This window comes from Manihot esculenta, chromosome 5, assembly GCF_001659605.2.
Source record: "Manihot esculenta cultivar AM560-2 chromosome 5, M.esculenta_v8, whole genome shotgun sequence".
Taxonomy (NCBI): Eukaryota; Viridiplantae; Streptophyta; class Magnoliopsida; order Malpighiales; family Euphorbiaceae; genus Manihot; species Manihot esculenta.
The window spans coordinates 9,102,387-9,129,271 of NC_035165.2; the positions used below are offsets into that span (position 1 = coordinate 9,102,387).

At 29.0% G+C, this 26,885-nt stretch overlaps 2 protein-coding genes across 3 annotated transcripts; both read right to left on the minus strand.

Moving 5' to 3' along the window:
• Positions 1-5,307: 5,307 nt before the first annotated feature.
• Positions 5,308-9,689, minus strand: LOC110616252 (vacuolar protein sorting-associated protein 29). 2 transcript variants are annotated; one of them, XM_021758613.2, is made up of 4 exons: positions 9,409-9,689; positions 9,035-9,211; positions 7,186-7,323; positions 5,308-5,817 (listed from the first exon to the last, which is right to left on the minus strand). In XM_021758613.2, exons 2-4 carry the CDS (start codon positions 9,164-9,166, stop codon positions 5,515-5,517), a joined length of 573 nt encoding a protein of 190 aa, XP_021614305.1. In that variant the 5' UTR covers positions 9,167-9,211; positions 9,409-9,689; the 3' UTR covers positions 5,308-5,514. The 2 variants fall into 2 exon arrangements, with proteins under 2 accessions (XP_021614305.1, XP_021614304.1); XM_021758612.2 differs by having other exon boundaries at positions 9,035-9,177; positions 9,409-9,683.
• Positions 9,690-10,366: 677 nt separating this feature from the next.
• On the minus strand, positions 10,367-15,095 carry LOC110615520 (probable serine/threonine-protein kinase PBL3). Its single transcript, XM_021757402.2, has 6 exons — positions 14,706-15,095; positions 13,488-13,828; positions 13,244-13,379; positions 12,221-12,357; positions 11,962-12,085; positions 10,367-11,006 (listed from the first exon to the last, which is right to left on the minus strand). Exons 1-6 carry the CDS (start codon positions 14,770-14,772, stop codon positions 10,561-10,563), a joined length of 1,251 nt encoding a protein of 416 aa, XP_021613094.2. The 5' UTR covers positions 14,773-15,095; the 3' UTR covers positions 10,367-10,560.
• Between the last annotated feature and the right edge of the window lie 11,790 nt (positions 15,096-26,885).

Sequence of the window (26,885 nt, forward strand, 5' to 3'; positions counted from 1 at the left end):
GTTATGTTTAATGTGTAACTTGCAAAGCGTCTAAAAGAGTTCTAAGAAGTGCTAGTGGGTTGAAGGATACTTCTATTACAATTGGGGACTCAAGCTTCAAGGTAAGAGTACTTAGATGGAGAGACAGATCTCTTGTTACAACAAAATAATTACAATAAGGACAAGTTAGAAAGAGGCACATTAGAAGACAACAATCAGAAGTAACTCAATCAACAAAAGCCACACAGTCAAGCCAAGTTAATGCTAACTAGGAGAATTAAATGTTATACCAACAAATTGTCACCTTCATTAGTTGTGCTCTAAAAATAATTGTTTTTTGATTGTATTGGCATATGCCTAACTTTTTTTAACAATATTTTATTATGTTGGTATATATATATATATATTAAGCCACTTTTTAGTTTGTTGGCATCTAAAAGTATATATCAATTTGTTAGTGTAATTTTGTATTGGCACATGTCTAAACTCATATACTGTTTAAGCCATTTTGGTATTAGAATATTAATAGTATTACAGTGGCAATTCAAAGGCTTTTTCAAGCATTTATCTATTTCATGTTATTTAATCCATAATTAAATATTATTTCAATTAGTAAGATCTGTTTCATATTATCTGCAACCTATGAAACTAGCAAGATCTGTTTCATATTAGTAAATGATAGCTAACAATGTTAAATGAATAATATTACCGCATGACAATAACTACAAAAATATTACTCTAATATTTTTCAATTGAAATAATATAGTAGACAATAATACAGAGTAATAATTTAAAGTTTCATTCCATTGCTCAATAATTTCAGTACAAATTTCCTAACTTGAAATTGGATTGATAATTTCTTACTCTATTACAAAACACAAATAGCAATATGCAGCTTACAATCATAATCTCTTCATTTGCTTATAAAATTCAAAAAGCAGTATGTAGCTCACAACTTACAAAAACCAAAAAGCAGCTCATAGTTCACGGTTCATGTGTTGCTTTAACATGCTACATAGATAAACTTTACAACTCAAATTTGAAGCAACATAGTACAGTAAGCAACTCACAATTATAATACAAATAATAGCGAACCTTCATTTGCCTTCTCTCCTTTTGGTATTATTTGCTTCAGATTCATATATTCTTATTCTTGTCAATAATCCAATAATAACATGTTTTGTGTGTAATAGCATAGGAGAGTCAAGCCACATAAAAAATTGACAAGCACCAAATTTCTATAAATTTTAGATAGGTATAGTGATGAATAATAGAAAACAATGAACAATAGCCTATATAATTTGCTAAAAATTATAATCCCACTCTATATTTATTGCATTCGAAGAGCCTCCTCTGAAGATTCAGATTCGTCCAATAGTGTTTCAGCACACTCCTTTCTCCACAATGGCAACAGGAAATTCTCACAACTACCTTCTATTTACAACAAGTTAAATTGCTTTTAGTAACAACTAATGAAAATCGATAAGTTTCTGAAGAGAATCGAGAAGCAAATGACTAACAAATTCTATCCATCTCAAAGTCACTTCATATTTTCCTTAATTTTTTCTAAACACCATCCAACAGACCTTCAACTTCTGCATTAAATAGAATCAAACCATTTTAAATGAGGCTTCCTTATTCTACATTAGATATGTAAATTCAAATTTATTATATATATAAAAAGGTTTAAGTAAGAGGCAATCATGTGTGTTTTATTAATGGTTATAATGAAATTGACATTACATAGATACAAAAGAATTTTATTGATTTTAGATATGGAAGATTCTGACCTTATAAATTACAAAAGTTTCAGATGAACCTGGTCTCAATTGTGGAACCTATTGGAAGGTAGAGAATATAGTGGTCACAACACATAAGGTTTTTTCCTCTACCTTGATTTCTTCCTTCTTTTTCTGAGGCTGCAAAAGCTTCAACCATTACTTGCTATCGCTTTATGTATGTGAATGCTAGCTAGATGAAGATTAACAAATAACTTTGAATTTGTTATGTTATTATGAACCAAGATTATTAATTTTTTATTTAATATTATAAAATATATGATGGACAGTTTAAATAAAATGCTCAATGCTCTAAAATTGTGCATTTTTTTCTTTCAAATTTGACACAAATCAATTTCAAATTCGAGAGTTTATAATTTAAAGATAACTTCAATAAATCTGCTTGTTATTTTTGCGAAAAGAATTGGAGATAAAGAGAATGTCACGAAAAGATGTCATTTTCTATCTGCAATTTAGTCCAGTGTTACGTCCAGGTTCGCCACTGATGGATGGTTTTTGCACATGTTGCCAGATTTTCTGGCTGAATGAGAATCGACCCAGCTCAATAGATGGTCCCTGCAATTAATCACAAGAGGTCCTATAAATAAGATAGCAACTGGGTAACAGAGCCAGCATCTTACCAGAGAAGTATCAAGTGTCCCCTAGAGTTCTCCTGATCACTTCATTGTAGACTCAATAAGGAGTAGTTGTTTGCACTGAAGTGTTTGGGGGAACTCCTGGTGTCATTTGATCATCACAATACAAAAATTATCTACTGGGTTTTCAATTCTTTCTTCTTTTTTAAATTTTATTTTATTTTATTTTATTTTTCAGTTTCTTTCTCTCTCCCAGCTTAGCTATGTCAGCATTTGTTATAACTTTTTTTTTTTTTATCTTTTCATAAGTGAAGTAATATTATAAGTTGACTTCATGTTCATACAAACTGCATTGTAAGGCAGAGGACATCTTTAATTTTTTCAGAGAAGCTGTATGGATACTTTGATATTTTTTTCAGATTTTCAGATTGAGAGTTCGATTCTCATATATAAAATAATATTCGTTGTGAGGATTTTTATTTTTTAGTAATCGAGCTGGAGAAGCTTGAAGATTTCTTCTACGCTCAAAGAACCCTATAGGCAGATGGTAGTGAAGATTACTTGAGATATTTGAAGTAAACCTGCAGTCGCATTCAGGCTGTGGTAGTCAAGCTAGCTTCAGTAGCTAGGACATGTTGAATTCTCTGGGAATGGAAAAAAGAAGAACACAAAACCACGTTGTTGCCTTTTTTCTTCTGTACAAATGAATTGTTAGTAATTTTAACTTGAACATTATTTTTTTTTAATTTTAATATATGAAATAAATTTATTGTTAATTACTTTTTTTAATTTTAATATATGAAATAAATTTATAGTTAATTACTTTTTTTTTTTATATCATTTAAAAGTCTATTGTTAATAGACTCTTGCCGTATAGTCTGTTTTATGGTGGTAATTTATAATTTACTAATATCACATTATTGAAAGTTATAATATTTTGCATTTGTTCTTTCTTTAATATATTTAACGGATATAAAAATTTTAATATTTTTATATAAAAAAATTATCATATTTGAATTTTTTTTTTCAAAAATTCAATTTGTTTCAATATCCTCATTATTTTATAAATAATATTTGTTTTGTTATAATATATGAAAAACTCCACTAAAAGATTATGATGAAATAAGCTTAGTGTTACAGATATAACCGCATGTCGAATTAAAAATAAAAATAAATTACACCTACAATAGTAAATTTATGTCTAATTTTTAGAAAATTTAATAATTAATTTTATTTGTTTTGTTATAATTACTCAGACGTTAAAATTAATAAATTAATAGAATGGATGAATATAATAGATTGTTTTGAATTTAAAATGAATATATATAAGAAGATAATTTATTTTTAATTGTTTAATTTTAATTTTAATTCAAAAATATTAATAAATTTATATATAATTCAATTAATAATATATTTATTAAAATGTAAAAAATGACTTATTTTTTAAAAAATAAAAATTGTTTTTCTTTAAAAGTGATTTAATTTTTTTTAATTAGTTATTGAGGAATTATTTTAAATGTTTTAAATATTAAAAATTATTTCTTGTAGATCCAATGCGACCACTAATCTTTTCAATAGATGATATAAGTAAGTTTAAAATTTCTTAAAAATTTTGAATGTTTAATAACTTGTAATAATTAAATTTAAAAAATTTGTGAGAAAATTTCTTACTTAATAAATAAATTTAAAAAAAAACCTTTCATGAAAAGGTGCAAATATTTATGTCGATTAGTATTTATCTCTAAATTTCTTTTAAGTTTATCATAATTATAATCAGAAAATTAAATTGAATTTAAAAAATTAACAATAAAATTATATAAAATCCCTAATATAAATAATGTAAAAAAAATTATATATTTTATTTGTTTAAAGTTTTATTAATTTATAATACATATACAAGTGGAAACGGAGGGAAAATTTTGCGATTAGTAAAAAAAACATATAGCTGAAAAAATATTTATTTTAAGTATTATTTATTAATTAAATAAAATTTTAAAACTTACTATTAAATTTAATAATTTAAAGTTTCTGCAATAAATATGAATAAAATGCATTGGTTTTTCCTGTCAACAAAAAATTAAAGGGAAAATTAAACACTAAGAGAATGATTACAAATCATTTTGGAAAGCTTGACGGGAAAAGTGATCTTAAATCGACCCAAGATTGATGGATTAGGAAAATTTCTTATAGAGCTTCCTCGGCCCAAAAGAATTTTAACCTAAGCTTAAAAACAATCTAAGCTGATATTATAAGCTTTGCACTTCTGCTGCGGCAATTGGGAATGTCATTCCTGAGTCTGATGCAGAACTGATTAGGAAATCTGAATGCAATATATTAAAGAAGTGGCCAGATGTCACAGTTTCAGAAACCAATAGACCACATCATTAATATTTGTTTAAAGTATAGGATCCAAGAATGCACAAGATTTCCAATGACATACATTTCTCCTCTTATTAAATATACAGCCCTCCATTTTATCTCTTTGGGTCACAGATGTGCATTCATTCCTGAAAGCTATCAATGCGGCAAAAAGTAGAGTACAAGGATTACAACAAAATAAAACCTCTTAAATGAACCTTCTGCCTAAAGCATAAGTTGCTTGATTGTTACAATGTCTTGTCATCGAAAACTATATATTTTGAAAAAGGTTGGCAATTTGATGAGTATCCTGAACAGTCTTGAATGACTAAAGAAGCATGGTTGGCTTGACATGCATGAATAACAGATGGAAGAATCCCCCTCAAAGATCACACTCCAGAAACCTCATATTTGACCCAAAGACCTCCTCATGCCAAGCTTTCTAAAAGTAAGGGGTCCAAGATAGGAACCCAAACTAGACAGCTCCAATCGACAATAGTCCCAGCTGATAACTTGATTACAGAGGTCAAATCCCTCGTTGAATCGAGCAAGAGGCTACACTATGAACTGAATCAATCAAGAAATCCACTAGCGACTGAAAAAAGTGAGTCTTACCATTTCCACCAGAAACATATCAAAAAAACGAAAAAAAAATTATTCATCTCAGTATATTTTCTGTTTAGATTTAGCATACAGTGCATACAGCCACTGGTGCATACAACCCTTCTACCTCTATAGTCATATAAGGACCCACGACAAAATAAAATTTAAGGAACTACAAGCAAACAATAATTAAACATGGGTCAATGTGATGAGCGAGTGGTGGCTGTCTTCTTAAAGTCAATTTTGTCAACCTTTACTTCCCCATCTATTAGTTCGTAAACATAAACCACAACACGCAAGCCATCAATGTCCATGAGCACAAAACTTGGGTTTACATCATAAGTAAAACCACTGTATGCACCGGTGGCTGAGCCGGGATTTATAACCACACCACCCTCATGTTTGTAGGCTTTGAACTGATGTGTGTGACCAGTTACTAGGATATCAACATCCAGCTGTCTTTGTAACATTGCCAGTGAATCCAAGTCGCCCCATGGAATGACCTGCAGAAAGAAACACACCACAGATGATAAGCACCAGATGCAGGAAGAAAATATATTAGGTAAAAGTAAATTGAGATTTTCATAGTTGCAATTATCATGGAGGCAAATATTCACTACAACATGTTTACAGAAGAAATGAAATGAAAACATGTTCACAATTATTCAAAGAAAATAGCCTATAATTTGATGGGATATTTCACATTCCAAGTAGGCCAAGGATTATTGCAGGCATTAATATTTGGAGCCTCTAAGGCACATATTAAAGAATTACACTTTCTTTAAGCCTTTGTTTGGAATGGCTAATTTTGAAAGAATTCAAAAGAAATGAATTCTTTTTCCTAACTTTTTGTGTTTGGCAAAACTATTAGCAAGAATTTAATTCTCTTGAATTCTTGTGAGAATTGATTTTGAATTAAAAGTAAATCTTGCCAAAATTATATTTCACTTAAGACTATTTACATTAAAATTACTTGATTAGCCCTTGAGAGTTTTTTTTTTTTTTTTCCTTTTATCCTTTGTTTTTTTTATTTGTTTTAATTTTAATTTTATTTTTTTAACTAATAACTGCTCTTTGATAATTTAATTTAATTTAATATTGCCTATTAATATTTAATGCATTTATAATTAATATTAAGAAATTTATTATATTAATTTGTTAATTTAAAAAAATCTTAAATTTTTAAGTTTTTAATGGTAAAAAATTATATAAAATTCAAATTTTAAATATTATAAAAATATCAATATGATATAAAATGATTCTTATTTATAAAAATAAATATTTATGTTTAGTTTAAAAATAATAAGAATGATAGATAAATTAAATCAACTTGAATTTATTATTAATTTGTTTAATATGAAAGAGTTCAACTGAATTCTATTATATTTAAATTGATTCCAAATAAATGAATTTTTTTATGAATAGAAATTAATATAATTCTATTAATAGAATTCCATTCTTTTCTCACAAGAAAAGCATACCAAACAAGGGCTTCATGTCAATGGAATTCAGTCCACACACTATACAGACAGAACCAACTATATTGGGAGATTAAAAAGTTATCTTTTTTGTTTCTTTTCCTTTCTTTTTAATATTCAAACAAGTCCTTGCACAGGTCCTCATATTGATTAGAACAAATTTGACATTTTGAGACATATAAAAACCGAAACTCACAACTGATATTGTTAATTCCACTAAATGACAATGTCTTCTTTTTCTCCAACACTATAATACATGTGAAAGTAATTCAAATCAACATTGGTATCTAAATATTTGAATCATAAGCAAAACAAGCCATAAACATAAAATTGCATAGTGTAACTTAAGTGGATCAAGCAAAGACACAGGTGTAGATGAATAAAGAAAAAAACCTGGTGACCATGGCATATTCCAAGCTTAAATTGGCCAATGGTGAGGGTTTTAGTCTCTGGATAACGTGAATCTTCATCATATTCACCATGAGTAATATGCAAATCCGGGCAAAGACTTTTTAAATAATCATGTACTTCCTGTTCATAGAAGGAACACAGCACAGTTACTAATATTAGAAAGGAAGTTGGTGCCACCAAAAATGCAATAAGTACACAAATGCTGGTTAAGAATCTTTTTTCTATCCTGTATGGTTGATGCAGTATTCTTACTCTACGTAATTCTGGTGGTGTGCTTGACATGTTTCAGTATTTTTATTTACCAATCAATTAGTCAAGCTTTTACAAATACCTGAGGTAAATCCTTTTGAATTTTTTTAGGTAGAAAATGTAGTTGCTTATGTGGAGTCCAACTTGAAAATCAGAGCCCACCTAAATGTGAAAAAAATTGGCCATGTCAGCTAGGAGAGGATTGCTTCAATATAAGTGTGAGTACGTATCATCATCTCTACTTGCATTTGATGACAAGATGAATTTTGGCTTCCAATTCTAGTAGTGGCTTTTGCATATAGGGAATGATTAGCGATGATGAATTTTGAAGTTGAGTAAATCCTGTGCACATCTTACAACAATCTGGATCTGGTTTAATCCATTTTGTGTGATCTTTATTGCTGAATTTCCATTGCAATGTGTGAAAAATTAAGGCTTGCAGGCAAGGTATTGATGAAATTACAAGGAGGAATCAGGTTTCTTTAAGATAAATAGGTATGCAAGGAAATGGTCAAAATAATCCACATTGATATAACTATCCAGTACTGTTAAAGGCGCCAGAACTCAGAAGAGGCGAGGCTGGCTGAGGCAAGGCGAAATTAAAGAGGCTGGCTGGCTGACATCTTTGAAGTAATAGGTCTTTTTTTTTTTAATATATCAAATTCTAACCCATAGTTTCTATTTCAACTCAGCTGCTGAAGAATGAAATTTGAAGTAACCCTCTCTTCTCACTGCTGGTGCAGCAAATCCAACAGTTCTTTTTTATCTTCTTATTTCCTCTCTCTTATTCTCTTCTCCTCTTCTCACTGCTGTTGCAGCTAATCTCCTTCTTTCCTCCTCTCTCCTCTTCTTTTCTTATCTTCTTCTCTTTTCCCTGCAGATGCAGCAAATCCAGCAGGGTTTTTCTTTTTTGCTCCTTTTTCTTTTCTGTTAAAAAGTACACACACACACACACATATATATATGGCATGGCGCCTCACTTCAAAAAGGCCCTCTCCTCACCTCTCGCCTAAGGTTAAAGGGTACCCTATCGCATCTTGCCTTAATAACACTGAACTCATCATATCTCTTTCATAGCTAGAAGATGTGTGATTATTTCCGGTGTCTCAGCCTAATCCAGCAACTAGAGCCTTATAACAGATGTTTTTAAAAAAGTTCAGGAATGCAATAGATAAGTATTATTAAAGTTGGAGAATTCAATTGTAAAAACAGCTACTACATAAATTTATCCCAACACGATTTCAGGATGCCCCTGCAAACTTCCTACAACTATCAGTGTATGGCAGCCTCCACCAAATCGGAATGATAACACAAACATCTTTTTTAAGTTCCTAGTTCAACAGGGAAACAAATTGGGCTCTTCAAAGATAAATTTAGAAGACGAATCAAGTGAAATAATAGCACCTTGATCATTACCAACAGAACTAATTTACCAATAAAAATTATTAGAAGGGGGAGAAAAAAATAAACCATATTAAAAACTAGATATTTAGGAGAAATCATTAACTCAGCCCCAAATAAACTAACCACGTATACAAAAGACAAATATAATTAGCTTTGAGGGGAAAAAAGAGAGAATTACTTTAATGCAGAGATTGCCAGTACAAATGATGTGTTGAATCTTGCCAGGAACAAGCATGGACTTGAACTTCGGAGGCAGATCAGCTGCCCTGTGGGGTATGTGAAGGTCTCCTATTGCTAAAACCAGCACCATTCTCTTCAAAACTGATTAAAAAATTGTCATGATCATCATTATAATCTGCATATATTACAAAGATAAAGGAAATCCAAATCAAAGTTCACAAACCTGATCAAAATTCAGATTTGCCAGTTTCAAAATTAGCTCCAAATGCACCCAATTCAATTGTATAAAAGACGTACATAGAAAGATACCCATCGAACAAAACGAGTGCTAGATAGTAAAAAAAAAAAATCAGGAATTCGATAATTAATTACCTGGTGGGAGATCGAATGGAGAATAAACTGATCAACAGAAACAAGCCAAGCGAAGAGGCGGGAGTTGCCCTACAGGTCCGTAGCACGAAGTTGAACAGTGACGGTGAAGTTGGAAGCTGAAATCCGAAATCTGAGATCACGCAATTTGTTAGTTTAGGATTGTTGGGCTCGTTAACTTTTTATGTACTGTACCGGGACATCTCAGGACCCACGGCCTAAACTTCCAGGTTTTTATATGTTTCTATAATAATAATAATATACCCATGTAGGTTTCCTTTTCTTTTTCATTTAAGTTACAAAAATAGTTTTTCTCAAAAAAAAAAAAGGTTTTTCTTTTGATTTTCATTTTTTTCAATTATAAATGATTTTTTCAATTTATATTTCTGGTATCTGAAAAATATATATATTTATTTCAATTTTCACATTATTTAGGAAACGTATAGCTAAAATTTAAACATAAATATAATATATAAATAATATCAATAATAAATATGATAAAAGGAAAAAGAGTAAATTTAGTGCATATAAATAAATTTAAAAAATTTTAAATTTTATTTATATATTTAATTCTGTGATAAATTCATTTAAATAAATTTAAAAAATTTTAAATTCTACTTCTTGATTTTTATTTTTAAAAAAAATTACAAAGTTAATGCCGTATAAAATATATTTTCTAGTCACTTTTATCAGCAACATCACATCACAACCTGTTAATTTGGTGAATTATCGTTTCTTCGCTACAATAGATTAACCCACTCGGCAGTCTGCATGAATTCTTCCTGCTCTTTCTTCTGTTCAACATGTTGGACTAAAAAATGACGTAAAATTGTTTCTCAGTGGATTTTATCTGCTTTCTGTCATCAGTGCCATGAACATTGAACTGTCTTCCAAGTAAACAAAATTTGCCATCCCAAATTTTGTGAAACTGTTGAAATAGAGATCTGGTTTACGCTGCCACTGACCAAGACAGGCTAAATAATATCACATTGATTAACTGGGTGAATGAAACCAAGAATGCACGTATCAAGCAACAAGGCTATTGACATTGGAGACGTAATTACATAACTGAAATGCAAAATTGCTGCGAGATACGCGCCAAATTAGATCTTACAACATATGCAAGTGAATTTAAAATTTACAGGCATGTCTTGATCAGCGTACTCGTGGAGATGGGCGGTGGGATGGCAATGGAGATGCACTTGGCGTTAAATTAAGAGGAGAATGATGACGTCTCATTGGGGATTTCCGATGAACAGTCTGAAGCTCTAACTGGGAATGCTTGGTTGCAGTTTTTGGGGAGTCGATTTGCTCCAATGTTGCTAACACCTCAGACATTCGTGGCCTAACTTTGGCTTCAGAGCTTAGACACTGTAAGGCAAGGTTAGCAGCCACATAGGCGCCTTTCTGAGGATACTGGCCCCCCAACTTGGTGTCCATTATCCGGAATAATTTTCTCTTGTCACCAAGATAGGGTTTTGCCCAGTCTACCAGATTCTGCTCCACACCTACCTTTGTTTTATCAACAGCACGCCTTCCAGACAGTAGTTCAAGCAGCACAACCCCAAAGCTGTAGACATCACTCTTGGCTGTCAATCTACCTGTTCAGAATGGAAGCATTCATAATTTTGGTTCAGTTTTCGTAAAGTTCCATAGACAAGATTATGAGATGAAGATGCTGAATCAAATTAGTTCATATATTTGGATTTCAAATTGTAAATTTAAGGTAGAGGCGAGTAAACCAAAAAAAATTCCTTATTATGTTAGAACATAAAGTTTAACATAGTTACCATTGTTATTTCTTTTTTTTTTTTTAATGTTTACATTTATCTTGGATTTAATTTTGAAATCTAAATTCTCTTTCCTTTTTTTTTTTTTTTTGAACTTCCAAACAAGATAGTTTATCACAATCCAAATCCATGGATTCAAATTCATAAATCCAAACACAAACATGTATTTACAAAGACAAAATCTACATTGTAAGAGACTTCCAACATTGACATGTTTACTGTAACAACACAAGTGAATTGATAATAGGAAATAGATGCTAAATGAGTGTGACGTGCACATATAAAGAGTAAATGGTCCTAAGAAAGAAGGGTTTGGAAGAACAAAGTATTAGATTGTCAATTTCCTCTTCAAATATCCAAACCTTTCGGTTGCAATAACCAAGCCTTCTACCATTACAAATGTTTCTGTAATGACAAAGCCTTTAACCCTCATGACCAACTTAATGAAGCCTTTTCTCTAATTACCAATGACTCATTAGGGAACTAATTCACATCATTAGGAAAAAATATTTTGGACAATAAAAATAGAAAAGGCTTGGTCCAAGAAGCTAAGAAAACTGGCCAGGCATCAGTAAGGAACCAGCGTAGTCATCAGAGATGAGATTGGCAACACAAGTTTGTACAAGAACTAACAAAATAAAATTGGTTTCTATAATTCATCACAAGATGCAATGCAACATGATCAATTGGCATAAATAAATTATCTCTGTTGGTTTCAAAGGGACAAGGAAATGATGGTAGTATGTAGGACAAGTACTTGCCAGACCTGTAGCAACATATTCCGGGGCTGCATAGCCATGAGTACCCATGACTTGAGTGGACACATGAGTTCTATCACCAGTGGGTCCTTCCTTGGCTAAACCAAAATCAGATAGTTTTGCATTGAAATCCTGCATGAGCAAATTCAACGCGTTATTAACGCCAGAAATATATTAGATCTAATATCACTTTCATGGGAGAAAAAGAAATCATCATCTTCATCCCAAAAGTAAAGAAATTCCATTTCCCTTTTTTATTCAGCATACCGCATCAAGTAGAATATTAGAAGCCTTGAAATCACGGTATATGACTTGCGATTTTGCATCATGAAGGAAAGTTAGCCCTCTGGCAGCACCTATGGCCACTTTTATTCGCAACGCCCATGATAGCGGCTGAGGCCCTCCTGCATAGAAAGGGGAACAAAATTAATCAAAGTTTACTGAGTGTTCTCAAATGCATGCACAGGTAGTTTCATGACTTCCAGATACTTCATTTGCAAGCCTGTTCATACCAGCATGCCAAGCCTAAAAATCCATGAATTATACATTCTTTTAACCTTGAGAACTTGTTTAGGAAGCAATACCGTGTCTCAGAGTTTTGGAACAAAAGTAGAAATAACAAGCAATTAATAGAATCAACATCACAAAATTTGAAGAAACCAATAATTACACTTTTTGAGGTTGTCCTAAATTTTGCATGTGACACATAAGAATCTATTGTTTAAAATCACTGAAGTAATTATCATTCATCAAGACTCAAGTAAGGATATTTGGGAGTAATATGATTAAGACTGGAGGTTCTCCTGACAACTTTGAAAATTACAGGTCTTTATTCATCCTCTTTTCTGCCAAGATAACTTATCCCTATGTATAATTGGCTCCCACATCTACCAAAGAACGGATTAGACAACTGGAAAGAAGCACAAAAAGGGTGGATACAAGAAGAAACATGGTGGGCAGAGCAAGAGACATTAAATTTTTTAAGAGTAAACTTGCATACAGATGCGGCTGTCACAGAGTCTCAGTCCCCACATGGCAACATTACTAAAAGCAAAAGACCTCTCTAAGATAAAAAAGAAACAGGGACCCAACCAACATTTTATCTATTGGAAAGGAAGTGTAGAACTATAAAGGTTCACAATTGGAGAGAGGGAAGGATATCAAATTTCTCTAATTTCTTTCCTTGACAACGACACAAGGATTTTGAATCTCCTAGAATTATGAACGTAGAACATGATGTAATATCACCAAAATGATTGTTAAACCATATCATTTGAATACATTACTTACTTCTGAACAGATGATTCTCTAAGCTCCCTTTTGGCATAAACTCATACACCAAAAGCCGGTTCTCACCCTCCAGGCAGTAACCAATCAGCTTGACCAGATTTGGATGATGAAGTTTGCCAAGATAATTAACTTCTGTCTGAAACCAGCTAACTATCAGTCAATAGGCGAAGATAAATTTTGGACAAATATTAAAAATATTTTTAAAAGGGAAAAACAAAAACTTTAAGAGGAAGAAGAAACACACCAACCACTCCTTGTGGCCCTGGAAACCTTCAGGTTTCAGCTTCTTGACAGCAATAACAATTCCAGATCCAGGCTTTGCAGCCGTCATTGTGTTTTCATCAATCCATCCTTTAAAAACATAACCAAAACCACCTTCACCTAGAAGGCTGTCGGGGCGGAAGTTTCTGGTGGCATTTCTTAGTTCATTGAATGAGAAGGCTTTTAAATTTGGGGATGACAATATTTCACCTTCAGTCCTTGGAGTAGGAAGACACTCAAAATTGCTCCTTCCACTGTAAGATGGGATGGTCAGAGTAGAAGGAACTGAAGAACGGCTGGTTTTGCTGGAAATTCTTGATGCCCCTGATGCAAGCAAGAGAAAATCAAAGAAGAATTCAGTATTGGCAGAAGTAGAAACCCAAATTCTGCAGTCCTTCAGAAGACGACCACCCGCAAGGCTCAAGTATCACACATACAAAAATACTACACTAAGATTCCACTATCAATTTTGGCATTCCATCCACCAAATGCTTACCAGTAAACTAAACAAACTCTTAGATGGTACATTTGCCCAAGTGCGTCGGAAATGATTTGATCTGTTTTTAGCAGAGTGCTACTCAGCATAGAGTTCCCCCCACCCCCCATTGACATGATCAATTTTCTTTAAGGATATTGATTTCTAATGGGTTAAATGTGCAAATTATAAACAAATTGGAATAAAGAGGTAGCCATAATAATATCAAGTCCTTATGTTAAGTATAAGTATCAAACCCTGATCGATCTCACAATAAAAGAATGGATAGATCTACCAACCAAAAGCGAATTGAAAAGAATCAATTAATCTAAGGGTATTTCCAACTGTCTCAATAAGAATTTCAACCTTTAAATAATAACCCAAACGTACAAGCAGAGCTCTTTAACTTATAATATGAAGTACCAAGAAAACAAGCTATATTTAGTAAAAAATAAGACCATCAAAATTGAAAAAGAATGTTATCATGTAAACAAGCTCATAAAGCTTTGCTCAAGTTAAAAAAATGAAGGCATAAGTATTCCTTTCCCCCGCCCCCCTAAAAAATAAAGGAACTAGCTCAAAGTTCAGCAACAGTAAAGCCATTGAAAACCTTACATCTGAAGGATAAGAAAAGAAACCCATCAAAATCCTAGCAAATCCCATTTAAGGAATCATAGAAGAAATAAGGTAGCACGTCTTAAAGGTCAAAATCGAAGCAATAATTACCAGAAGGAGTATGTGAACCTTGCGTAGCATCCACTTTAGATGCAGAAGAATCTAAACAGTTTCCCATTAGGACGCACCAAAGGTAACCTCCTCAACCCACAAAAACGCAATGTTTTACCTTTCTTCCAATACACCGTACGTTTCTCTAACGATTAAGAAGTAACCATAAAATCGAGCTCCCAATCCAAAGATGAAGAGAAAAACACGTAAAATGACTTGTGGGTATTGCTGAGAAAGAGTCTTGTTTGATAGAAAGCAAGAGGTGATAAGAGAGAGAGAGAAGCAGGAAAAGGGGAAGAAGATGGAAGAAACGAATTGTTCAATGTCGTGAGGGAGAGAAAGAGGAAAGAAGCGGGGAGAAGAGAAAACGAGAATTATTGCGGATAGACTCCAGAGAGAGTGTATGTAGACAGAAACAGCGCGTGGGGACATGCCTCGCAAGATGACGTGTGCATCACTTCGTTCCCTTTTCGTTCGGTTTGCTTTAGTGATTTCACATCAATGACCCTTTTTATTCTGCTAAAATCATTATTCTATAATTACCTTATTATCCTTTTCTTTTTTTCATTTTTAAAATTATTTTAAAAAATTGTTTTTTTAGTGAAAGTAATTTTAATTTTATTTTAATTAAATGATGTTATAAATCAAATTTTATATATCATATTAAATATATTTTTACAACTTTATTGAATAAGATTATTTATTTGGACTTTAAAGAATTTTTATTTTAAATTATATAATAAATTATATATAGATTTGCATTTAGTTATTTTTTAAGAAATTCATTTTAAACATTACATTTTTGCTATTTAAGTTTAAAAATAGTAATTTGTGGCATTTGTTATAATTATTCTTTATGATCTTATTTCATTTATTTAGTTATTAAATTAAATTTTAGTAATTCATTAATAACAACTTTTACTAAAATATTATTTGACATGGCTAAAATAAAACTGTGCTGTGATTGATCATTCTGCAAGAAAGAAAATATGAGGTGATTAGCGTCTATGATAGTTACTCCGATGCAAAAGTCAGTAAATTGAAGAAAATGGTGAACGTAAGGAATGGTTTAGAACTCAATAGTAGTTGTATAAAAATGCATACATTGATCTCTGCGATTATTAGTTTTTATATTGTAAGATAATTGAGTTAATTCTCGCAATTCCTGAAAATTCTGTTGGTACTTGCTAATTGATTGGGAATCCCGCAATTATGGGGATCTGTTAGATTGCATCTGCTAATGGTAACTTTCTATGGAGTTTCACTCTATAATTGAGAGGGCAAGTCTTGACGAATAACTGATACTTGAAGCGTCCGGATTTTTTTTCTCTCAGTAGGACCGAGTATCATCTGATTAGACTCTTGCCACATGGCTCTATTTTCAAGTATCAGTATATAGCCTACTTTGGACGATCATTGTGTAATATCAGAAGTTTCCGCTGGTCTTTTATTCTTCAAATTCGAAGGCTGGTCTTTTATTCTTCAGATTCGAAGGTGACAATTATCTTCATGATCCGGAACACGTGGCACGTCTCAATTGGCCTTCCATGATTTTAATAAAAAATATTTTCTCTCATATCTTGTCATTATTTTCACTGAGTGTTTACATGCTCTGTACTCATTTATAACCTTTATCTTACCATCATCAAACAAGACTTAAATAATCTCTTTAAAATATTGTTAAGGAGTTAACACCCGACTAAGCACGTGGCAGCCTCTGCTTTTTGTCATAAAATAACTTTAAACTTTTTAATGGGACTTACCCTCGCCTTTTAACTCGCCCGGCGAATACCCACCACATGGCTATCGCATAAATAATAAACTGAACTTAACACCCGATTATGATAACGACTTAAAGAATTTTATTAATCAGGACTGACACACAATTGTTAGTTTGGCAGATATCCGCCTTGTGGCGCTTGCTGGTAGAAACTTGACTTTGTCTTTTAGGACTAACATCTGAAGACTCACCTGGTGATTACTCGCTTTATGGCATTTTTTTTTTTGCAGAAACTTGCCTTTATCTTTTCGGACTAACACCCAAAGACTCGTCGGACAGTTATCTGCCTTGTGGCGTTGGCATAAAATGCCTTAGGTAACAGGACTAACATCCAGTCATGAGCCTGATGGATACCCACCTTGTGGCCTTGGCATAAAGTGCCTTAGAAACTTTTTATAAAGCGAAACTAACACCCAGTTGAGCGACATGGCAAATACTCGCCTTGTAGCCTAAGCATAAAATGCCTTAGAAACTTTTTTGAAGTGGGACTAACACTCGAATTATGGCTTGGTGGATACCCACCTTGTAGCGTAAGCATCAAATGCCTTAGAGACTTTTTTGCGGAACGAGACTAATACCCACATAGCCTAGCGGATGCTCTCCTTGTAGCCTAAGTATGAAATGTCTTGTTTAGTGGGACTAATACCTAGATTATGACCTGGCGAATACCCGCCTTGTGGCCTTGGCATAAGATGCATTATTTAGTGGGACTAACACCCAGATGTCTTATTTAGCGGGACTAACACCCAGATTATGACCTGTCGAATATCCTTCTTATGGCCTTAGTATAAAATACCTTATTTAGCAATACTAACACCCGGATTATAGCCTGACGGATACCCACCTTGTGGCCTTGGCATAAAATGTCTTATTTAGTGGGACTAACACCCGGATTATGGCCTAGCGGATATCCGCCTTGTGGCCTTGGCATAAGATGTATTGTTTAGCGAGACTAATACATGGATTATAGCCTGGCAGATACCAGTCTTGTGGCCTTCTTTTTGTCTCTACATATCTTCGCCTTTCAGGCTTTTGGTTTTGCTTTTAACTCATCCATTTGTCCTCTCTCAACGCTTGGACTTCATCGTCCAGCCTGATATACTTTTGGACTTTATCCATTAACTGTTGGTACATAGCAGCTAGGTTCTTGATTAGGGAATCCATGAACTTGATGATGTGTATTCCTGTTTTTAAAGTTTCACATGTTATCTCATGATTTAATTTTTTTATTTGTATTGCTTCTGCATTGAAACGTGAGATAAAGCTCTTTAAAGACTTATCCTCTCCTTGGCGAATCTTCTGCAAGTCAGATGAGAGTTTTTTAGGAGGTATACAAGTAATAAACCTTGATTTAAATAGCATAGAAAATTTTTTAAAATGGTGAATTGAACCTGATCAGATGTTGGTACCATTTTTAAGCCAAACCTGTAAAGGCGAATGGGAATACTCGGCACAACACAAAATCGTTGACGTCTTGAAACTGCATTGTTATTCTAAATATCATCATGTGACTCCTGAAATTTGTTGTCCCGTCATATTTATCCAAACTTGGAAGTTTGAACTTGGCAGTAAAAGTCTCTGCTAGGATCTCTTCTGACAGAGGCAAGGCATCATTTAGGCCAAAGTCATCTTCCTACTCCTTCTGATACTTTTGAACAGCATGCACCAGCTTCGAGTCGACATTCTTCGGAGCATCATCTAATGACTCTTCTTCCTCAAAATTGGCTTTCCCTTTGGACCGCGCCTGGATCACCTCTATTTGAGTCCTTCAAGTACCAACGGAGGCTTTCTCCCTTCCCTTGAGAGCCACAAATGATGCCTCCCTCTGAGCTTTTGTATTGCTCGAGAGTAACTTGCAACCTTTTGATGTATTGGAGTATTTGCTCATTGTTCAGATTATTGACCATAGAGGGTGTATTTTGTCCGTTGTTAGGAGTAGAAGAAATGATAGTGCCCTCATTGGTAGCAACCTTAGCAGCAGCTCATAAACTGGCGGCCATTTCGAGAGAGAAAAGAAAGTTTTTTTTTTAAGAGAAAGGGGATAAGAGACTAGTTTTAATCCAAATGAACAGAGAGAATTCAATAGATTTTCCAGCAATGGAACCAAATGATATGGCTGAAATGAAATTGTGCCGCAATTTGTCACTTTGCAAGAAAGAGAATGTTAGGTGGTTGGCGTCTATGACAACCACTCCAATACTCAAGTCAGTAAACTAAAGAAAATGACAAATATAATGAATTGTTTAGAACTCAAGAGTGGTTATGTAAGAATGCATACATTGGTCTGTGCCATCATTAGTTTTTATACTGTAAGAAGATGGAATTAATTATCGCACCTCCTGAAAATCCAATTGATACCGGCTAATTAATAGGGGATCCCATGATTATAGATGTAACGAGAATATGCTGGATTGTATTCGCTAAAAGTAACTCTCCATGGAGTCTTGCCCTAAAAACGAAGAGCTTGTCTGAGTATTTTTTTCCTCGATAGAACCGAGTATCATCTTATCAGACTCTTATCACGTGACCTTATTTTCAACTATGTGACCTTATTTTCAAGTGTTAGGCCTACTTTAAGCAATTATTCAGTATATAACCTACTTTAAGCGATTATTGTGTAATATCACTATTTATTTAATAAATTCAGAATTCATAATATTTCCTAAGGTATCTTTTATAGTTAATTTATTTTTTATTTTATTTGGTCATTATTATATTATTATTGATTGATATATAATATTTAAATAATAATTTTTTATTTAAAATAATTCCTCCCAATTGAAATTTAAAATTTCATAAATATAAAAAAAAATTAATACCACTAAATTTGATAAGCAATTATCCTTATTAGTATCTAATTTTTCACTCTTATTTCCAAAAAATGTGATATTAAAAATTTTAATTTTATATGAAATAAATTCTAAATAGATATCAAACATAAATTATAAAAAAACATTTCTTTCATTTAATAGATGAAATTCTCAAACATGTTTTTTGTTTTTTTGGTAGCTTGTATTCAATTTTTTGGAATAGAAAAATATTTAGTCAATCCATCTCTATCTCAGTGTGGAAACATGAGAAGAAACTTGAGAAACTGAGATATTCAGAAGCAAAACTCATATTTGGCTGCTGCTCCATTTTCATAGGATTGCTTTGCTTAATTTGCTTTGCTTCCAATTTACTCTCCATCCACAGAATCTACAGATACATACAAATTGGTTGACTTAATAGCACACGTCATCCGTTTATATAATCGCTGCCCTCTCATAATTCAATTTAAAATTATTTATATTTAGCATAATATCCCAATATAGCAATTAATTAGGAGAAGAATATTCGTGAACAATCATACTATAACAATAAATAATTATGAATTTTTTTTAAATAAAAATTAAAAATTAAATGAATAAAATTTAAAATTTTTCAAATTTATTTAAATATATTTATTATGTGCAATTACAAAATTTTTTTTACCCTGCAATAATATTGTATTTTAATTCAGTAAGGACCTTGAGTCGCACAATTGCTTTGATGCGTTTTGTGATGAGAAATGAGGAAAGCAAGCAAATTGGGATAGGGACAATTTAGGGATGGAAAAAAAAAGGAACGTCATAGTTAGTAAGCAACATACGTCACATGGGGCAAAAGTGGGTCCCATCCCCATTCACATACGGTGCGTTTTTGTGTGCGCATGTGCGTCCCCATTTCCCATTTCTTTTTCAGAGAAGTCAACATGTCATCCTATCCCCGCTGTCCCCACTCCAACTCTTTAGTTGTTATTACCTTTCTCCAAAAACAAAAAAAAATCTCGAAATTGATGAAGGGGTGAAGTCACCTTCCCCTAATCGTTTCCTTACAAATGCACCATGTGCTTGAAGTTGGTATCTTTTTAATTCTATTATTTTAAAACTTTCAATTTATACTTATTTCAATTTAAAAATTATAAATTGAAATTATTTTTACAACTAAACAAACAAAAAAATCTGATAATAAATTTTAATTTTTAAATTAAATTAATTTTTTTTAATTAATTTGAATGAAAAATCGAAAATGAGCAAATTAAACATCACTGATATGTATGGAGATGAAACTAAATACTTAACCATTCATCATCCCTTCATCGAAGTTCTTATATATATATGTTTAATATTTTATTTAAGAAATTTACTTTAATAGGTAGATTATTGTAGGAAAGTTTAATAATACAGCATAAGGGGTTGTGTGGTCTCTTTCAGAGATGACAAGTTGACTAATTGAGGCCCGCTTTCACGGCAACATACTTTGGTTAATTAAAGGCTTCAAGAAAAAATAGGCAAACACTTTTCATTTTCCATTTCAACTCTCTAGACCTAACCTTAACCTAGTTTTTGTGACTTTTTGTTCACCCAAGTAAACACATCTTTGTGACTTTTCTAAGTGGTCGTAGTTACACTTCCACCATTGCTAATTTAATTATATTTTGCATTGCAAACATTATAATTCATCGAAAATTTTTAATTTTAAATAATAAAATTATAACACTTATAAATTTAGTCTGATGATAAATGTATATGAATAAATTTAGTCTGATGATAAATGTATATGAATAAATTTGTGTGGTGTAAACTTTTATTCTTCAATCCTCAATTTTCAGTCTTTATTTTAAAAATTATATATATATAAATTTTAAATTTATTGTAATTAATATGTCCTTTAATTGTTAACTAATATAAATATATAATTTAAAAATATGTAATTTTTTTAAAAAATTTTACTTATATAATTCCTAATTATAATTTTTTAATTCTTTTAAAATATTTTATCTTTCTACTAAGTCGTTATATAAGAAATTCGAAAATGATTTTTATAATTATTTTTAATATAGAGTTAAAAATATTGACTTAAAAATTAAATATAATTAAGATAAGTATTTTAACTTCGTTGACTAAGCTTTTAACTATTTTTTTAGTGATGCAGAATTTTAAATCGTATAAATTTCAACGGTGGCCTTGTTTGTTTCTCAGCATTTCACACGGAAAGAGAAAGAAAAATAAATAATCAAGTACTTAGGTCAATAGCATGTCGACAAAAATAATGGGCTGGCGCCAGTTCTGAATCAAAGTATAAATGAACTTAAATTCTACATTAGGGGGAAGGCGCTCGTGGAATTCCGCGAAAAATAATTTATATTTGTGAAAAATATTTTATATACAAAATTTCTATTCGTAAAAATATTTTTTATATAAAATATTTTTTAATAATATAATTTATTTTTTATTATTTACTTTTAATTTAAAAATAAAATATATTAATAAATTTCTTCTTAGTTATATAATTTTTTTACCATTAGGTTATTTTTATTTTTATCTATATTTAATTTAATTTTTTGAATATTTTACATAATATTCACTTAAACTGTAATTAAAAAGAAATGTAATTTTTGAGCTTAAAATTAGATAAATATTATATTAATAAAAAAAGTTAAAAAAAAACAAATGGCAAGTTTTTTAATTCAAAAATGAATATCGTTATAAAGATGTTAAGATTTTATTTTTTTAATTATATATATATTTGATACAATAATTAATAGTTTAAAGTTAACTTTTGTCTATTTAATTTCTATATTCTAAATAAAGTTACATTGTAGTTTTTAGAAATTGTATTTTTTTAATTAAATAAAATATAGTTTTAATGATATTATTTTAATTTTAAAGATTATCTTAATTTTAATTGTAATTTTAATATTATTTAAAAAATCTAAAATATAAAATATTTAAAATAATTAATATATTATGTTATTTAAATATTCATATAGTTTTATTGATGAAATTATTATAATAGATCATTTTAATTAAATTTTATGTTAATAAAAATAATAATTTTATTAAATAGATAATTTTAATTAAAATTTTATATGGATATATGGATTAAATTTAGTTAAAAATAATAATTTTAATTGATAATTATAAATAAGACGGAACTCAAAATACTTAAAATTTTAATTAGAGTTGAATTTATAAAAAAAATAAAAAATAATAATTTAATAGTGAAAAATTATCAATTATTTAAAAAATATAAATTAATTTTTTATTAAATAATTAAAAATGAAAAGTCATTCTTTATAAAAAAAACATATAATAATATATACATAAAAATTAAATTAATTATTAAATTTCAGTAATGTAATAATATATATTATTAAATTTAATTAATTATTACAATTATTTCATTTATCCTATAAAAATAATATTATAATTATATTTACACGGTTTTTTAATATAGTTAATTTAATTAAATAATAAATTTTATTTTTATTATATATCATCTATTTATATTACTTTATTATTAAACTATTATTGAATTAATAGACCTTTATGTTTTTAAGCATAATGAATAATTGAATATGGATATATTAGAAATTTAAAAAATCAATTATTCTTAGAAATCATATAATTTGGAACATTTAAAAAATAAAAAAAGCTTATTTTTGTTAGAGGTAGATAGTAATATATTTAAAAACATATAAAAATTAATAAAAACTAAATATATAAAAAAATAAAAATTGCAACATAAAATATTAGATAATTTAGATTAATATATTTAAATATTAAAGTAATATTGAAATAATATTATTAACATTAGTATTAAAATAAATTAGTAGAAATAAATATAACTATGTTTAAAAATTAATAAATAATATGGTTTTTTTCATAAATATTATAAAAATTTAGTATTTAATTAATATAACAATTAATTTTTAAATATTATTTTAATGGTGATAGCAAAAGTTTTACTATAATTTTTAATTTAAAAAATAGTAATTTTACGATCATAAATTTTGTTAGTATTATTAATTTATAGAACTCATTTTCTATTGTTCAATTCATTTAATTTATTTATTATTAATATTTTATTATTTAGGTTAATACTATAAGGTATTTTTTAAAAAATAATGAATACTTATTTATTATGGTAATAAATAAATAATTTTATTAGTTATTAAAATTAATGTTTAATAATATATTATATAAAGTTTCTCTCTGTGGTTCCTTTGTGACTTGATATGTCTCTTACTTTTCTTTAAATCTAACTTTTTCTTTCATCTTCCCCATGAAAGATGATCTGCGTCAATTGACTATCGATAAAGAAGAATATATTGTTGTCTCTATTAATAACTCTAAAGATATTCCGATCGTTACTTATAATTTCTGTATGATAGAAATATTTGTCACATACAATCCAATTAATTTTCAGAATATATAAACTTCTTTGACAGATTTATGGCTGCAATCCTCGAATGGATATTGCATTGAAAGATTTGATTCCTAGTTATAAGCCGGATATTTTATTTTTGATGGAAACAAAAAATCTTAGTTATCGTATGAAATTTTTTCGTAGTTTTTTACATTTTGATGGTTGCTTCTCCGTCAATAGACAATGATTGGAAGGAGGCCTTTCATTAATAAAAAAGAGTCATGGGTCTGTTTTTGTGGTTAGTTTTTATTTAAATTTTATTGATTCGATTGTTTCGGAATGTAATATTTAATGGAGGTTTACTAGTTATTATGAGTTTTCAGAATCGCAACGACGACGTTAATCTTGGAACCTTATTCGAGTTTTATCTCATACAAGTTCTCTTTCGTGGCTTTGTTCCGGAAATTTTAATGATTTATACTTGAGAGATGAGAAACAAGGAGGAGTATCTTTGCCAAATTATCTTATACAGAAGTTTAAACAGGCACTTGATAAGTATTTTTGCCAAATGATCTTATGTAAAAATTTAATTTTGAATGATTGTAAATTTTTGTTATACTCTAGAACTGATATTTCTATTACATTGGTTCGTCGTAATACTACGGTCTCATATTTTGGCTAGAAAATCTATCAGATATAATTGTTTCTCTATTTGGAATGATATCCCTATTTGTTTGATGAAATTTTATTAATACAATAAGTAGTTTTACTTTCAAAATATATATATACATATTCTATAATTAAATTATAAATATAACGAGTGAAGATAACGTGTAATGCACAATTGAAAAAATAATATCGTTATAGTTTTATTGATGAAATTACTTTAATTTTATTGATGAATTTAAAATAATAATATTTTATTAATGAGTTTAAAATAATATAGAAAAAGATTGTTTTAAAATTTAAAATTATTTTAATTTTAAATATTATATTTTAAAAAATATTTTTATAATTTTATTGATGACATTGTTTTAATAAATAATTTTAATTGAAAACCTATATGGATTAAATTTAATAAAAAACAATACTTTTATTAGATAATCATTTAAAATTTTTCAAAAAATTCAAACTAATTTAATTCTAATTTTATTAATTAAATTAATAGTAGAGTTTATATAAATTTTAAATTCTTATTTTTTTATGTTTAAATTCTTATAATTTATTTAAAAATGTGATTTTAACATATTAAAATTATAACAATTTTCAATTAAACAGGTTTTATAAAAGGCATTAAAATATTTATAATAATAGTAATAAAAGTAACATACTAAGAGAAAACTAAAATTTTATAATATATTGCATTTAGAATTAAAATAAAAAATATTTAATTAAATTATTATTTATATTAAATTCATATATTTTTATTATTTTTTAATTTATATATAATTTATACCATATATTAAAGTGAGATGGATAACGAATAATAAAATTATCTAAAATACTCATATTTATATTTATTATATTATAAAATTATCTTTATTTTGATTAATTAAAAAATAATAAATAAATTTATTATTGTTTAAAATTTTTAATTTAAAACTAATTATAAAATAAGATAAAATTTATTAATTTTAATATTTATAATCTCTATATTTAATTTTAAAATAAAATAGTTTTATCATTATCATTATATGGATTAATTTTTATTTTGATTAATATCCAAGATAATTTTTTAAAAAAAGAAAAATAGTTATATATCCCGAGACAAAATAAAGAAAAATACTTTTTGATTGGGATATTTTCTATATTTTTAAAATTTTATTGTTATAAATTAGTTTATATATATACAAACAATAAATTGGAAACGAATTAGTATAACAATTTCTATTAACTATATAAGAAATATATAATACTAACTCAACCAAAATTTCTTATACTAACTGTATAAGAAATATATATAAAAAAATTTCTATTTGTGAATTTTTTATATTTATTTTTTAAAATAAACATAATAAATTTCTTATTTTAATAGTTAATTCTAATATAAATATAAAAAAATTTCCATTTCTAATATTTAATTCTAATTCATTTTAAATTCAAGATAGCTAAGCCTCTTATATGATCTTAGATAAAAGTCTATATATACCAAATTAATAAAAGAGTAAGACTTTCCTACTAATTAATTATGTCTGCAGAGATTACATCAAAATAATTTACACTGCAGATATTACACCAAAATAATTTCTTATTGAATTTATAAACTCTTCATTTTTTATTCTCATCGGTTGTTTTCCTTTAATATGATGTATAGTACTTGTTAAATTTTACATATAATTATTTAATTTCTTCGATTTTAACTAGTAATATCAGAAGGGAAGAAAATAAAATAATAGAAAAAATATACAACGATGCAGAAATATAAACTTTAATTGATAACTTATAGGTAGGGCAAAAAAAATAGAGCATCAAATTATTGATTCTTAGAATCGGATCTATTAAACTTTTTAAAAGCGAAAGAGATCAGAAAATTAATATCGACTGATATAAAATTGAAACCATCCTGTTTAATAAATTGTTGAAATGTTTAAAAATTCTTTTGATAAAGAAAAAACTTATATCATGTCCAATGGCGTAGTTGAGAAAATTAATATTATTTATTTTAAATTTGAAATATCACTCGATCAGTTAACTCTTATGAAAGAGTGTATCATTAAATTCTCCAAGCGATGTTGAGATTTCATTTCAGAAACTTTGATTATTTAAAACATGATGCTAGAGAAAATGAAATTATAGGTTTATTTTTATTTTTTTATTTATTAAATAGGTTGTGTTTCATACTAAATTATTAATTTCATATGTATACTTTGTAGGTATAATTATTTATGTGAAGGTGGAGAATACCTCAAACCTATAATATTTATTTTATAATTGATATTAATCAAGATTAAAATATATTTAATGCGAGTTTAAATAATCATTAACTATTCAGATGCCCTATAATTCTTAATAGAGTGGTTGAATTCTTATCTGATGGGATTCTATATCTTATCTTAGGACTTCATATTCTATATTATCTAAGATTTTATGTCATATCCAAATTGTATCTAATGCACTATATAAAAAAATTACATTATTTTCTATAACATATATTGACTTAAATATCGAAGAGGTTGTCAAAGCAATCCACCCAATGTTTCCTTTTATCTTACAAGTCTATATCCGAA